The 16,154-nt window shown below is 40.9% G+C and overlaps 1 protein-coding gene across 3 annotated transcripts in view; it reads left to right on the top strand.

Moving 5' to 3' along the window:
* Window positions 1–13,620, top strand: part of LOC107873204 (protein POLLEN DEFECTIVE IN GUIDANCE 1) — a 24,105-nt gene extending 10,485 nt beyond the window's left edge. For 2 of the 3 annotated variants that reach the window (XM_016719957.2, XM_047414808.1), the window contains exons 8-11: window positions 12,050–12,147; window positions 12,274–12,396; window positions 12,583–12,651; window positions 12,851–13,620. In XM_016719957.2, the coding sequence (XP_016575443.2) occupies window positions 12,050–12,147; window positions 12,274–12,396; window positions 12,583–12,651; window positions 12,851–13,051 (491 nt within the window). In that variant the 3' untranslated portion in view covers window positions 13,052–13,620. The remainder of the gene's footprint in view (window positions 1–12,049; window positions 12,148–12,273; window positions 12,397–12,582; window positions 12,652–12,850) is intronic. The other variant, XM_016719958.2, reaches the window with a different exon arrangement.
* The last annotated feature ends 2,534 nt before the right edge of the window (window positions 13,621–16,154 follow it).

The raw sequence follows: 16,154 nt of genomic DNA, 5'->3' as shown, positions 1-16,154 counted from the left end.
CCCCCCCCCCCCCCCCCCACCTTGGCCTTCAACCTGCCGTCGCCCGGTCTCCAGCCGCCAATTCGGTCTCCAACAGGCCGAAACTCCGTCTGCAACCGCTACGCCGTCTCCAGCAGCCGCAGCTCCAAGCGAAATCCGGTGACTTCTAACCTTTGTTATTTCGTATTGCATTTTATTTCATTATTTCATATTCCATCCTTATTGCATTTTATTTCATTATTTCATATTCCATCCTTAGTATTTTGCTCGTAGTAGCCCCTGTACCTTGTCTGCTGTCTGTTGTTGCTGTTGCTGTGGTCGTTTCTTAGTTTTATTTCGGGAATATTACTTTGAATGTGTGTGAGCTTTGTATTTCCTTGCTGCTGCTTTGATACTGTCACCGGGTTCATCTTTATATTTTCCTATACTGTCGGGTAGTTGTGGCTGTGGGTGGTAATGGGTGGATAGGGTCATGTCCGAGAGGGTTGGGGCGTGGGGCCGTGGTGGGGGCGGGGGATGGGGAGAGGGCGGGAGTGGGCGGGAGGCCAAGGTTGGGCCGAGGGGGAGGTAGTGGGGGGCGTGTGGATAGCGACGGTAGGCTGAGGGTTGGGTCTTGGAATATAGGGACCCTTTAGGGTAAGTCCGTAGAGCTTGTGAAGATTCTTAGGAAGAGGAGGATCAACCTTGCGTGTGTCCAAGAGACCAAGTGGGTAGGGTCTAAGGCTAGGGATGTGGATGGTTACAAGCTGTGGTACTCTGGGAGCGAGAGGCATAGGAATGGAGTTGGCATCTTAGTAGATGAAGAGCTTCGAGGTCAGGTAGTGGAGGTGAAGAGGATCAACGATAGGTTGATGACTATTAAGTTGGTCATTCGGGGGTTTACCCTGAACGTGTGTAGTGCTTATGCGCCGCAAGTGGGAGCGGAGGGGGAGGAGAAGATGCGGTTCTGGGAGGCTTTGGAGGAGGTGGTGAGAGGCGTGCCCAGTTCGGAGAAGATTGTTGTAGCAGGGGATTTCAACGGGCACATCGGGGCGCTACCGGGAGGCTTTGGGGATGTGCATGGTGGTTTTGGTTTTGGAGAGAGAAATGAAGAGGGGGCGACCCTATTGGAGTTTGCGAGGGCCTTTGGGCTGGTGGTGGTGAACTCGGGCTTCCCGAAGAAGGACGAGCACCTGATCACTTTTCGGAGCGCGATAGCCAGGACCCAGATTGACTTTTTATTGCTTAGGAAAGGGGATAGGGCGTTGTGTAAGGACTGTAAAGTCATCCCGAGTGAGAATCTCTCGACCCAACATAGGCTTTTGATTATGGATTTGGGTATAAAGAAGAATAGAAAGAGGAGGAGTAAGGAGTGTAGACCGAGAATTAAGTGGGGCGGCTTGACGCCAGTGAATGCGTGGGAGATAGGGGAGAGGTTGGCGGGCAAGGGGGTGTGGGAGTGTAGGGGGGACGTGGATAGTATGTGGGACAGGGCGGCAAGGTGCATCAGGGAGAATGCAAGGGAGGTGTTGGGTGTTTCTAGGGGCCGGGCCGGTCACCATCGGGGGGATTGGTGGTGGAATGAAGAGGTGGAGAAGAAAGTGGAGACCAAGAAAGAGGCGTATGCTAAGTTGGTGGAAAGTAAGGACGAAGAAGAGAAGCGGGTAAACAGGAAAGAGTACAAGCTAGCGAGGAAGGAGGCGAAGTCAGCGGTCACGGCAGCTAAGACGGCCGCTTTTGAGAGCTTGTATGCAGGGTTACAGGGGAAAGGAGGGGAGAAAAAGTTGTTTAGACTCGCTAAGGCTAGGGAGAGGAAGGGTCGTGACCTCGATCAGGTGAGGTGCATTAAGGGGGAGGACGGTAGAGTGTTGGTGGAGGACGGCCACATAAAGAAGAGATGGCAGTCGTACTTTCATAGGCTCTTGAATGACGAGGGGGACAGAGCTATTGTGTTAGGGGAACTGGAGCACTCAGAGGAGTGTCGGGATTTTAGCTATTGTAGACGCTTTAAGGTAGAAGAGGTTAGACAGGCAGTCCGCAGGATGCGTAGGGGTAGGGCGACGGGGCCGGATGAGATACCGGTGGAGTTTTGGAAGTTCGTTGGAGAGGCTGGTGTAAGGTGGTTGACTGGATTGTTTAATGAAATTTTCAGGACGGCAAAGATGCCCGAGGCGTGGAGGTGGAGTACCATGATCCCTCTCTATAAGAATAAGGGGGACATTCAGAGTTGTAATAACTATAGGGGGATTAAGTTATTGAGTCACTCTATGAAGATCTGGGAGAGAGTGGTCGAGGTGAGGCTGAGACGGATAGTGTCTATCTCGGAAAACCAGTTCGGATTTATGCCCGGCCGCTCGACGACGGAGGCAATCCACCTGGTACGGAGGTTGGCGGAGCAGTATAGGAAAAGGAAGAAGGATCTGCACATGGTGTTTATCGACCTGGAAAAGGCTTACGACAAAGTCCCCAGGGAGGTGCTTTGGAGATGCTTGGAGGTGAGGGGAGTACCGCAGGCATATATCAGAGTAATTAAGGATATGTATGAGGGAGCGAAAACCCAGGTGAGGACGGCGGGAGGAGACTCAGAGCATTTCACTGTCCGGACAGGATTGCATCAGGGATCTACTCTTAGTCCCTTTTTGTTTGCGTTAGTAATGGATGTGTTGACGCGGCGTATTCAAGGGGAGGTGCCGTGGTGTATGCTCTTTGCAGACGATGTAGTTCTGATAGATGAGACTCGAGGGGGTGTAAATGACAAATTAGAGATGTGGAGGCAAACTCTTGAGTCTAAAGGGTTCAGGGTGAGCAGAAGCAAGACAGAGTATGTGGAATGTAAGTTTAATGACGTGAGGCGGGAGAACGAGGTAGTAGTGAAGCTGGAAGCACAGGAGGTATGTAAGAGGGATAAGTTCAAGTATCTCGGGTCCGTGATCCAGAGTAACGGTGAGATTGACGAGGATGTCTCGCACCGTATTGGGGCGGGATGGATGAAGTGGAAACTCGCGTCGGGGGTGCTGTGTGATAAGAAGGTGCCGCCCAAGCTTAAAGGCAAATTCTATAGGGTGGTAGTCCGTCCGGCTTTACTGTATGGAGCGGAGTGTTGGCCAGTTAAGAACTCCCACATCCAAAAAATGAAGGTGGCAGAAATGCGGATGTTGCGCTGGATGTGTGGACTGACTCGAGGGGATAGAGTTCGGAATGAGACTATCCGGAAGAAGGTTGGTGTGACTTCAGTGGAGTGTAAGATGCGGGAAGCACGATTGAGATGGTTCGGACACGTGAAGAGGAGGGGCATGGATGCCCCGGTCCGTAGGTGTGAGAGGCTAGCGTTGGATGGTTTTAGGCGGGGTAGGGGTAGGCCGAAGAAGTACTAGGGTGAGGTGATTAGGCGGGACATGGAGCAGTTACAGCTCACCGAGGACATGACCCTAGATAGGAAGGTCTGGAAGACGCGAATTACGGCAGAAGAGTAGGGCCAGATTGGGTCGCTAGTGTAGGGAATTACTTGGTGGGGGTTTTTTTATTTTTTATTTTTTATTCCCGTTATGATTCCGTATTCAGTGTTCCATGCTTATTACGAATCTGTGTGCTTTCCTCTGCTTTCCTCTGTTTTATATTCCTTATGGGTGCCGTATTTATGTTATGTCATCTGCTTCTGTGCTTTACTATGTGTTTGTGTGATATCTTGTGCCTTAAGCCGGGGGTCTTTTGGAAACGGCCTTTCTACTTCATCAGAGGTAGAGGTATGGACTGCGTACATCTTACCCCCCCAGACCCCACTAAGTGGGAATACACTGGGTTTGTTGTTGTTGTTGTTGTATTTTTTATTTTCTCCTACGTGTAAGGCCTCATTGCATTTTTTTTCCTGATGCTGGTAACATGCTGGAACTCGGACATTAGTCTATTATAATTGAATATTGGGGTTAGCTTTTTGTGATTCTTGTTGTAATTTTCTTATTTCTTTTTTTTTTTTTGTAAAAGTCTATCTACGTAATTAGTTATGACTTCTGTATAAAAGTCTATAATCACTTTTCCGATTTACATTAAAATCCACCCAAGCGACCGAAATGAGTTAGAAAGCCTCAGGATCCAAATTAGAGGTCCCCTAGCCCAAAATCCACGTTCTGGAGCTAACATATCTGTCAGAATTTTCATGTGAGGCTGCTTGCTTGAATTTTTGACTGAAGTCAAACTTCTTAACATTAAAAGCTCCAAAAGAGGGAAATTGGTTTAAAACCTAATCGAACTCCCCCGAAATCGACCCACCAGTCCTGGCAAGTCATAAATACCCTAGATCAACTACAGGAAGGCTAAAACAAGGAAAACACACGAAATTAAGAAAATAATTTTGAGGGTCATTACACTACAACATAGGGTTCAAATGGGTCGAATGCAGTCAAACTTTATTGAGAAGAGTTGATGTTAGAATTAAAGTTCTGAGATGGTTAGTTGCTGTATTTATCGAGGCATCGAAGGTACAAGGGGAGAACAATGAAGAGGTGGGACATGAAGGACCATTTATCGGAATTTTATTGCACTCTCAAGTACAATGAAAGTGGGAGATACATCAGCTTGATTGCTATTCAAGGGCAAAACAAGTCGATCATTATAACACCAAAATCTACATACAAAGGAAGGTGGGGGAGTATTGGAAACAAAATTGCAGGGTTCATCCGTGAACCAGCCAAGATACAAGGGTCAAAAGAAAACGATAAGTAACAGCTTGATAGATCATGAATAGAAGCCTTCAACCGCAACAGATGGATGGCGGAGGCAACGTGAAAGGCGAAAATACAGAGAACAGATGACAGAATCAAGATCATGCCGTCTGGTTAAGACTTACTGAACAGATGTGTTGTAGGCAAGTTCCACAATCAAACACAAGAGGGGGTCCCAAGCTTGAATGATGTGAGAAGATGGGCATGCAACTCATGGAAGTCAGCGATATAGAGGTCAAGGTTTATGCCATGAATGATGGACACTTCATGTTTGAACTTCCGTCAAGAACAGCCGCAGAGCATGTTCTAACAGGTCAATGGATTTGGGAGAAGATGAAGTAAGTCTAGAGTGCTGGAATCCAACTATGGGGTACTGGTTACAGAAATAAGAAGAGACCGCCTATGTATCAGACTGTTAGGTCTACCCATGTATTTGTGGTCTCAGGAGATGTTCAAGGATATCGGTAGCCAGTGTGGAGGTTTTATTGAGACGGAGGAGGAGACCTCTCTCAAAAATCATCTCCACTAGGCCAGAATCAAGTGAAGGGAGATGGAGAATTGGTTCCATAGGAGATTGAGGTGACCAATGACGGCCTAACCTACAATATTTCGGTGTTGTGCGAAGCACCGGTCACTGTGAAAATTGTAGAAGAGGAGAAAGGAACAAGGCAATTATCCAATGAATAATAGAGGATGACAGTCCTTTCATATGACACATGCGGCGAAAAGAACAGTAGGGCACGTGGGTACCTTGAATGATGGGGCGAATTTGAATATGGGCCATGAGACAATGCGCGGAAGGAGAAAGGACCACTTAATGCTACAATGGGTCGAACCAGAAGAAATTTAAATTTGGGCCTTACAGTATTAGACCCAATTGAATCGGAACAAGCTTATTCATTAAGTTTTGAAACCCAGACTGATTACATAGTTAATATCGAGATACAAGCCAACAAAACAAAAGGTTGCTTGCATGCAGGGGAAAAGAGCGAAGGAGAATTGGGAATCCTGAGTGTCCAAGGAAACAAGAAGATCGACAGTACAACATCAGATATTACAGAGCTTGGTGAGAACGGGGGAGAGGGGCTCACTTAGTTCCAGTACCACGAGGTAAATTCAATTATAATTGCAGAAGCGGTTCCTTTGGAAATTGAATTTCCAGAGGAAGAGAACACTGAATTGAGCATGTCGATGTGGATATAACAACATATCATCACATTAACCTCAGAAAGTGGTCAATTTTAAAGGTTGCATAGAAAAGGCGAAGGAACGGTCTTTGAAGATTGAAAACAATAAACAAGTGAATCTGGGAAACAATATGAACAAACAATAGCTAGGAGGAAAGGGTTACTTGAATTGGAAAGTTTGCAATGGCACAAAGTTCATGAGCAATGGTACCAGAAGTAGAGGGGGATATCTGGCCATTATGGATCAATGAATTCAAGCATTGTATTATGGAATGGAGGGGATTGAATTGTGGAAGGAAAAGGAGCATGATCTGAAATATAATGAGTACCTGGAAAGCAGATGTGTTTCCAGGAGACTAAGGTGGAGGGGAATATTGCAGATATTATCAAAGATGTCTGGGGTAGCAGATGAACCTACTATGTATAATTAGAAGCAAGTGGGACTAGGGGAGGCATTGTTATAATGTGGGACCAAAGAATACAGGAAGGAGAGGTGAGCAGTTTGGGTGCTTACTCGGTTTCTTGCAGTTTACAAGGGAAAATCAAGAGTTCAAGTGGCGCATAACAAGGATATATGCTCCAAATGACAGATTGGAGAGGGGAGAAACATGGTGGAGGTGGGTGCTAGAGGTCTATTTACTGGTCCTTGGATACTATGTGGTGACTTCATATAGTAGGGCATCAATTAGAGAACAACTGCTATAGAATCAGTAGGTCAATGGCAATCTTTTCAGATTTTATAGAAGATATGGAGCTAATGGACCTAGCCTATCAGGGGCAATTTACTTGGAGGAAAGGAGACGGACACACCACAGCTGCAAAACTGGACAACTTCTTTTCTCAGAGGAATGGGATACAAAATTCAGAAACATCAAGCAGTGTCTGTTCTACAGAGAATTGTTTCTGACCACTCACGATTGCTGCTACAATGTGGAGATTGGGAGGAAACAAAGTCTTACTTTAAATTCAAAAACTGGTGGCTGAAAATAGAAGAGTTTAATGACATAGACAAAAGCTGGTGGGACTCCTTTGACTCCAATGGAAAACCTGATTTCAAACTGGTAACAAAGCTGAAAGCTCTAAAGAGAGAGCCAAAGGAGTGGAGTAAGACTATTCAAGAACATTAGACTATTCAGGAACATTTGAAGCAACAAAAGCAATATGTTCTAAACCAATTAGCTTAGATAGAATAGATTTAGGAACAGGAAACTTTGGAGGAGGGGTAGATAGCCTCTAGAATAGCTCTTGTTGTAGAGTTTGAGGAAACAACCAAGCATGAAGAAACAACATGTAGACAACAATCTAGAGCAGTCTGGCTCAAGCAGGGGCACAGAAACATGCTTCTTTCACAAAACAACAAATGCTCACAGAAATTAAACACAATTGTCAAATTAAAAGTCAGGGAAGAGATTGTGACTAATCCAGAAGAGGAGGTGAAAAAGGAAATCAAAGACTTTTATGAAAAGTTATACTCAAAAACAGCAGAATGGAGGGCATATATAGAAATGAGAGATTGCCCTATGATTGATGAAGAAGATAACAATCAACTGATGGCACCTTTTGAGGCTCAGGAAATTCTAGAAAACATCAAGGTATGTGCTAGGGACAAAGCTCCATGTCCAGATTGCTTTTCTACTTCTTTTTTTTAACCAGTGCTGGTACATCATTAACACAGATGGTTGCTAGCAGTTCAAAACTTCCATGGGGAAGGAGTGTTTGAAAGGAGTATAAATGCAGCCTTTGTGGCTTTGAGATTCCCAAGAAGGTGGGTGCAGTGGAATAAAATGACTTTAGACCCATTAGCTTAGTGGGGGAAGTAAGTAAGATTGCTGCAAACCTACTGGTAGAAAGGTTGAAGATAGTTATGCGGACAACAAATGGTCTTTACCGAGGCATGTTATGGATGCAATTTTGAATTAATGAATGTGTTGATTCCAGATAGAATGACAATTAGCCACACATTACATGCAAACTTGATATTCAGAAAGCATATGATTACTTGAATTGGAACTTCCTAATGAGCATGCTACAGAAGATGGGGTTTATTACCAGATGGGTCAGATGGAGAAAATAGTGTATTAGCATAGTAAAGTTCTCAGCGTTGATTAACACAAGCCCATGTGGTTTCTTTCCATCTCAAAGGGGATTGAGAAGGGGATCCATCCCCTTTTCTTTTCATCCTAGCAATGGAAGGACTGAGTAATCTAATCCGAAGAGCCAAGGACTTGGTTGGATAAGAGGATTCGAAGTGGAGGATAGAGCAGTAAACAACTCAGAGAGAACTCATCTACAGTATGTTGATGATACTATAGTGATTTGTGAAGTGGTTGGGGAGCATATTTTGACACTTGTCATTTTCATCATTTTTGAGGCTGTATCAGGGTTGCACATAAATTGGGGTAAGAGTTTCATATACCCAGTCAATGCAGTAGCTAATATTGTGGAGTTAGCTAGAAAATTGGGGGCAAAGTGGGTGAGTTACCAACAACTTACTTTGGGGGTGCCTTTGGGGGCAAAAAGCAAGCTAAAAGACATGGAATGGTGTAATAGGGAAGTGTGAAAGGAAGTTGACAAACTGGAAGAGTCAATATTTATCCTTGGGAGGCAGATTGACTATGATCAATAGTGTCTTGGATGCCCTACCTGCCTATATGATGTCTGGTGTTCCCTGCTCCTGTTAGCGTGACAAAGAGGGTAGACACACTTCGAAGGAATTTCTTCTGGCAGGGTAACGAAGACTAGAAGTAGTATGATCTGGTTAAATGGGAGGGAAGCTAAAAGTCAGCAAGAAAAGAGGGGAGGTTTGAACATCAGGGATTTAAGCATCCTGAACAATAACTTGATGATGAAATAGTTATGGAAATTGAATTTCCAGAAAGCACATTATGGAAGGAAGTAATCACAACGATATATGGTATGGAGGATAAGTGGATGACGAAGTTGGTGACCAGTCCATACAATTGCAGTGTATGGAGATCTATAAGAAAGTTATGGCCTCTGGTCATAAACAGATCATATTTTAAAGTAGGCAATGGTGAGAAGGTGGCATTCTGGAATCACAGCTGGTGCGATCAAGTACCATTGAAACAAGCTTTCCCAGAATTATACATACTTTGTCAACTCCAGCTAGTAACTGTGACTGAATTATGGACAGGACAAGAATGAGATCTCTATTTTAGAAGAAACCTAAATGATGGGGAAATGCCAACTATGGCAGCTTTCCAGGGAACAGTGGCGAAATTGGTACAGTGGTGTGGAAGGTAGATAACAGAGGAAACTTCTTTTTCAATTCTGCTTATAGAGATTTGATCCCAACAGGACCACAAGAGATAGGATGGCTATGTAGGATGATCTGGAGAACGAAATACCTATAAGGTGAATTGCTTTACCTGGTTATTGGTAAAGGAGGTAGTACTGACTCATGAGAGTCTTGACAAAAGAAAATTTCAACTTTGTTGTATGATGTGACAATCAACCATCTCTTTTTACATTGTAAGTGGACAGGTCAATTGTGGCAGATGTTCACCTCAAAAAGAAAGATCGTATGAGAGGAGCATCTAAAGTGGCAATAAACCCCCCCCCCCCCCCCCCCTCCCCCTTCCCCCTCCAAAAAAAAAATAAAAAAGGACATGGAAGATTGTCCTAGCTAGTTTATGGTGGACTGTCTGGAGTGAAAGAAAGCTGAGGTGCTTTGAGCAGAAGCGAATAACATTCAGAAAATCAAGTTGAATTGTTGAGGCCTCTATTAATTTTGGTGTAAATAAGTAGTGGATAGGTCATACAGAAGATATTTTAAATGCAATTGATTTGCTGTAACCTAAGTTGCATGGACTCTTCATTTTTGATGCCGCACCCGTGTCGGATTCTCCAAAAATACATTGCTTTTAGAGAATCTGACACTCACCCGCCGACTTTTTGAAGAGTCCGAGCAACATAGGCTGTAACTAGTAGATCTCAGTAGATTTTGTAAGATACAACTCTTTTTAAAGGGGGACTACACTTTTGTTGTAGGATACTTGTGGATTTATAGATTAATTGTTATCGTTCTAAAAAAAAATCAATCGCAAGATAACTTCAGGTGCAAATTTGATGTTTATGGGAAAAAAGAAAAGAAAAGAGAAGACGCTCAATATTTTGTTATAATCAAAGCATGAAATAGAAATCTTTTTTAGCATCAAATTTATAATTAATTACTTTAGTAATTTTATTACTTGAGGAGAAGAGAGGCAAAAACAAAAACTCAAAATCAATAGTAAAAGAAGGCGATTTGCATATTAGAAAATTCATGATTGGTAGAATAGAAAGAGAGGTTAATCAAGGATGCAGAGTAAGTGGGTTGAAATGGGGATGTGGCCTAGTGGACAATGAGGTGGATGAGAACCATCAAGTCCCAGCGTAGGCAAAACACTAGATGATTTCTTCCTATCTATGCTGTGCTTTACTATGTGTTTGTGCGGTATCTCGTGTCTTGAGCCGGGGGTTTATCGGAAACAGCCTTTCTACTTCTTCAGAGGTAGAGGTATGGACTGCGTACATCTTACCCCCCCAGACCCCACTAGGTGGGAATACACTGGGTTTGTTGTTGTTGTTGTTGTTGTATCCAAGTCTTGGTGGAAGAGTTACCTGGTACTTGTAGTTGGGCAAACTAAAAAGAAGAAGAAGAGGCATTACAAACTCAAGAAGAAGATGACAACGACAACAAAAAGAAAGCATATGTGGAAAGTAGGCATTCCTTTTTATTTCTTCCATATTTACAAGTTAGATACAAAGAATCAATTGCCTTCTAATTGGGATTCATTTTTGCCTGACTGACTGAAGTTGCGCTTCAGAGTAATGCTTCTCTGAGTTATAAACTTCGTTTTTAATGGATCTCTCCCTTAAAGTGACAAAGCGATGACTTTAACATCACAGGTATATCTACGCCTTATCAACAAGTTGGTATCACATATATGAATCTTTTGCTTCCACCTGATAAAAAATGAATCTTTTGCTTCCATTCAAATGTTTTTACCTAAATCCTCGTTAATTTTGGGAGATAGTCTTTTTTGAAACTCCATCTATATGATTTTTATGTCTACTTCATCCTTTTTTAAGCACGTCGAACCATCATAGTCACATTTACTGGATTTCTCATTTGAAGGTTTTATGTAGAACAACAAAACCATAACATTTTGACTCTTATTTATCCTTTATAAGTGCGAATTTGAAACTCTGTGTATTGCGATCATTTCTAATATTCTCTAACCTTATATGACTAGGCATCAATCTTCACATCCACATTTTTACGGTTCTCATGGTTACATTGAGTCTTATAGACCCTAGATTAATTCCCCTTTCATATTGTTGGTTTCACCATGATTATTGGACTTGTCTTTCATTTTGTTAGGGTTGTTTCTTAAATGTGAACTAAAATAAAAATTTAACCCACAAAATACAAATAAGGTGGATGATTGGCGTTCCCTTTGTGGATCATTGTTTTGTCTGACAGTGTGAGTGGTATATCACAACACTCAGACAAATGATTATTTCTGATCTGCTATGCTATATATGTGCACAGAGAAGTGCTCAGAGCACTTAGGTGTAGAGTCAAATATATTGTTTGTAAAAAAGCTGTATCAAGTAGAAATGGTTGCAGAACCTACTTCGCTAGAAATGTTAGCAGCACTACTCTATCACTATATTCATATGGTGCCAATTTATTTCTCAGTTTATGCTTAAATCTTACCCAATCTTCTTCCTCTCTGACTTGAAGAATTGCAACGCAAAAAATGATTCCCCCTTCCCTTAACATAGTGCTTCTTGACACCTCGGAAGGACACTGTGGGCCAGTTTTGGTATTGCTATTGATCGAATTTGGATTTTATTGCTGGGTGTGGTTTCTCTCTCTTTTTTGTTCCTCCTTTTGTGCTAGTTCCCATGTTCACCCATCCATGTATTAGTAGCCAACTACTTCTTTGTTGTTGTACTTATCATTTTGTTTAAGCTTAGCGGTGTTTGAAAATGCTCAATCTTCTGGTACTGATTTATTTCTAAGCCGAATACTTGTTTGTTGTTCTACTTATCATTTTGTTTAAGCTTTACGGTGTTTGGAAATGCTCAATCTTCTGGTACTGATTTAATTTCTAAGTTTGTGCTTGATTAGAAAGCTTCTGTGCATTTAATTTTAATTCCATTGGCTGTGGGCAGATTCAGTGGAGCGGTTCCATATTTCAGCATTTCTCTTATTTGTCTTAGCTCAAAACCTTCTGGAGGCCGATGGACCTTGGTTTGGAAGTTTTATTTGTGTACGACCTGCTCCTGACGCTCCTTATACAATGAAGTGATTAATTTACTGAATTGTTTTCAATGGAAAACATTTACCCACCCTTGTAATTGGCTCATGATAAAATAATTATGTTTGAATCTTACAGAATGCACTCGTCGTCTACATAGGTGAGATGACAATTGATATCATCAAGCATTCATTCATCGCAAAATTTAACAACATCAAACCAATTGCGTTTTCAGAATTTCTTGAAGATCTCTGTAAGCAGGTACATCTAATTTACAGGCTGCTGTTTGGCTTTGCTTATAGAGTCAAGCTATTTAAGCTGGTGGACTTGTTCTGATAGATTGAATTGTTTATAGTGTTATACTGCTATATTGGTACCAATCTTCATCCTGCTGAGCTGTTTTGATGATTCTGTCTTTGACATTACTCTTATTTTGGCTATCAACAGACACTGAATATTCAAACTGACAATGTAAAGAATAACCTCAGTTTCGTCCCTTTGGCACCTGCTTGTGTGGTGAGTTTTTTTTCCTCTGATGTGACTGAAGCTACCATCTTCTCTCTTTACAATTTCTGAATCACTCTTGGTCTGTATTCTGGAAAAACTATACTTCGTGAATATGGAAAATAGGGGAATCAGAATCTTTTCACTTGGACCCTATCCTATTTATCCGGAACTGATTTATTCCTTACCGAGCAGCCTATTTACATGGCAGGTAATCCGCGTGTTGCGTCCTGTGTTTGCAGCTCATCTTCCCTATAATCCGCTGCCGTGGAGGTTGTTTTGGATTTTCCTTCTATCTGCAATGACGTTTGTTATGCTTGCAAGCCTTAAAGTAATGGTTAGTATTGGCCTCAAAAAGCATGCTAGGTGGTATATAAACAGGTGCCAGAGGAGAAAACTTCATAGCGACTAAGGTATGATATCATGGTGAAGCTGCATTCTTTGCTCAGATATGGAGATCTCCTTTTCATGAGAAGTCTAGGAGGGTTGTGGGGGCAGAGGGCGGGCCTGGGAAGGTCGGGTGAGATCTGGTTGGAAATGTCTATACTGCTCTCAGCACGCAGCAGCGAGAGCTCCGAGTTTCCAATTATCGTGCAGCAGGATGCACTCTATGGAAGTATTTACGTTAGATAATCAGATGGGCCGTACTCAAATTTTTGCATAGGGAAAGGATCCATATAATGAGGAGGAAGTTATATTGATAATGTATCTCATCTGCAGTATATTTTAAATCTTCTCCAAAAATTGGATATTTCAGAAATTACTTTCGAAATAAATGTTGTCTGAAATTTTCTGAACTTCCTCGGTAGATTCAGAAAAGATTGAATGTATTTCTTACCCCACAGCTTCGTTGCTTTTCTATTTGGTGAATACGGTGGTGTGGATTCTTAATACTTGTATGAATTAGTATTCTGAATCCTTATAGTAAGCTTTTTGTCAACTGAACTCTTAAACTCAATAAAACTCAACATTTTAATTTTCTCTGTCGGCATTAAGATGTCTAAACTTAATAAAACTCAATATTTTAAATTTCTTTGATCATTGGTCAAGTCTATGTGACATTAAGATGATTGAGTTGGACATAGCGTAGTACACGCGTTTGAAAGCTAGTGAACACCATGTTTGTATTAAAATTATTTAAAAAAAAACAAACAAAAGCTAGTGAACACCATGAAGGAAAGCCTTGGAGTAACTGGTAAAGTTGCTGTCATGTGATTAGGAGATCACGGGTTTAAGCCTTGAAAATAGAAATGCAAGATAAAACTGCGCATAACAGTAGTTTTAATGCACCAGACTGTCCTTTTTTAGTGAACACCATGTTTATATTAAAATTATATAAAAAAAATAAAAAATTTAAATAAGAAAAAATAAAAAGTAAAACTTCTCCTACAGCCCCAGCCCCAAACCCCCTCCCCCGTCCCCCTAACCCCATCCACTCTCCCAACTTTTTTGTTTCTTTCTTCTCCATCCATACTACTGTTCATCTTCTTCACCAACTCACCCACTATTTTTTTTTCTTTGTACTCACCACCTCTCCCCCACCCCCTATGCACCACCCCACTCTACTATTCTTTTTCTTGAACCCTCACTTCTATCGCATTCAAAAAAAATAAAAATCTATCTTTCTTCTTCGAAATTTCTCTTTTTCTTCGTTCACGATTCACTTTTTTATTTTTTTGGCAAATTATTTTCTCAATTCAAACTTTTCATGTTTTTTAGGATTAAAATTTAACTTGAAGTGAAAGTGATTGATAGTGGATTTAAAAAATTGAAGAACTTAAGTTCAAGTTTGAAGAATAATAAATGGGTTTTTGTAGAGTTGTCAAAGATATGCAAAATTGTAAATTGTCATTGTGTTTGTGTATGTGAATTAATAGTTGAAAATTTTAATTAATTGGAGATGAATTTCAACTATTTGGAGTGAATTTGGTGCTCAATTTATGAGCAAATATCAAGAACATGATTATTGAAATTTTTCTACAATTTAAAAAAATTGCTTATTTAATTAAATTTATTTTTAATATATAATTTTTTACGTGACATTTAAAAATTATCTGAAATTTAATGTAACATTCGAAAAAGACGTGAAAATTAACATGGAGTGGTTGTATTCCACATACCACTGAGTAGATGAAAAAAGAGTTTAAAATATTGAGCTTTATTGAGTTGAAGAGTTCAATTGATAAAGAAATAAATAGGAAGGTCCAAAATACAAATTCATACAAATATAAGAGTCTACTAGACCATTTCACCTAATTTTAATTTGGAAATTTACACAGCCAATCAATACCACTCCTGATAGAAAATATTTTAGAGATTTCCATGTTTCCTTTATGCATCTGGCGTATACCCTGAAAATTATGAAAAATGTATATTGGACTTCTTGTTATGACTTGTGCTATCCCTTTATTTTTTGTTGTGAATGTTGCCTCAGCTTTTTGTATGTTTGAATCTAATATTGGGAATCTGTTACTTCTCAATATTAAAACACTTAGATCCTCCAGTAGGTAAATCTTGGACATAATGATATTCTAGTGTACTTGCAAAATAGAAAACATAGTTAGCTAAAAATATCTACAACTTGATTGCCCTCCCTCATTGTGTGCTCAATCCGAATGCCACCACCTCTTATCCATTCCCCGATTCTCCAAACCTGCATAATTATGTTACATGGGGGTTATCACTATCCCTCCAGAATCTTCTCTTATCTAGTGAATCTGTATCCAATGACAAGTAAATACTACTATTGTACACAACATTCCAATCCCTATTCAATTGCTTGTATTGTGAAACATGGTGGCTCCTTTTGCTTGAATCAAATCTCCCCCATATTTTATGATATAAGATGCCCATGAGCTAGGGCTTGGATTACATTTTTATGTACCATCCGAATTGAATTTGTACACACCAAAGAGAGGACTAATCCAAAAAATAAGTGTACAACTAATCTTAGAAGTCTAACCTTCTGTGAATTGTACCAATTAAGGTCGATTTAGACGAGTGCCTTTTATCCAAATATAAGACATTTTTGCTGGAAAATTTATATTGAGATCTATTATCACGACTTAATTTTTCGAGTCATGATGACACCTATTTTTATCCATCAGTAGGCAAGATAAATTGTGGACAAAAACGACAAGTAACAGGCTAATCGGTGGAAGACAATAAAATAAAGGAAATAGATAAGTAATAAACCTATGAAGTAACTGAATGTAGCAATAAATAGATATGAAAATACCACACGACAAAGGGATGAGGATAAAGTATACACAATGAGTTCCCCCATGACAGAGTAAGGTCGGTACAAGATCCACTAAGCTGACTCGGAGTACTAGACAATGCCAAATATACAAGATAATCTAAGAATGTACAAAATGACTATCTAGAAATAGCAGAAGGAGGATGATCAACTCCAGTCTCTACAAGCTCATCCTAGCTCCGAAATAGAATAACCAAAGGATAATGTCAGTGGCGGTGACTCAGCAAAAAGATAAAAAAGTGTAGTATGAGTATCA

Source organism: Capsicum annuum, chromosome 6 (assembly GCF_002878395.1).
Source record: "Capsicum annuum cultivar UCD-10X-F1 chromosome 6, UCD10Xv1.1, whole genome shotgun sequence".
NCBI lineage: Eukaryota > Viridiplantae > Streptophyta > Magnoliopsida > Solanales > Solanaceae > Capsicum > Capsicum annuum.
The sequence above is the reverse complement of the archived record's forward strand: the minus strand, read 5'-3'. Positions and strand labels throughout refer to the sequence as shown.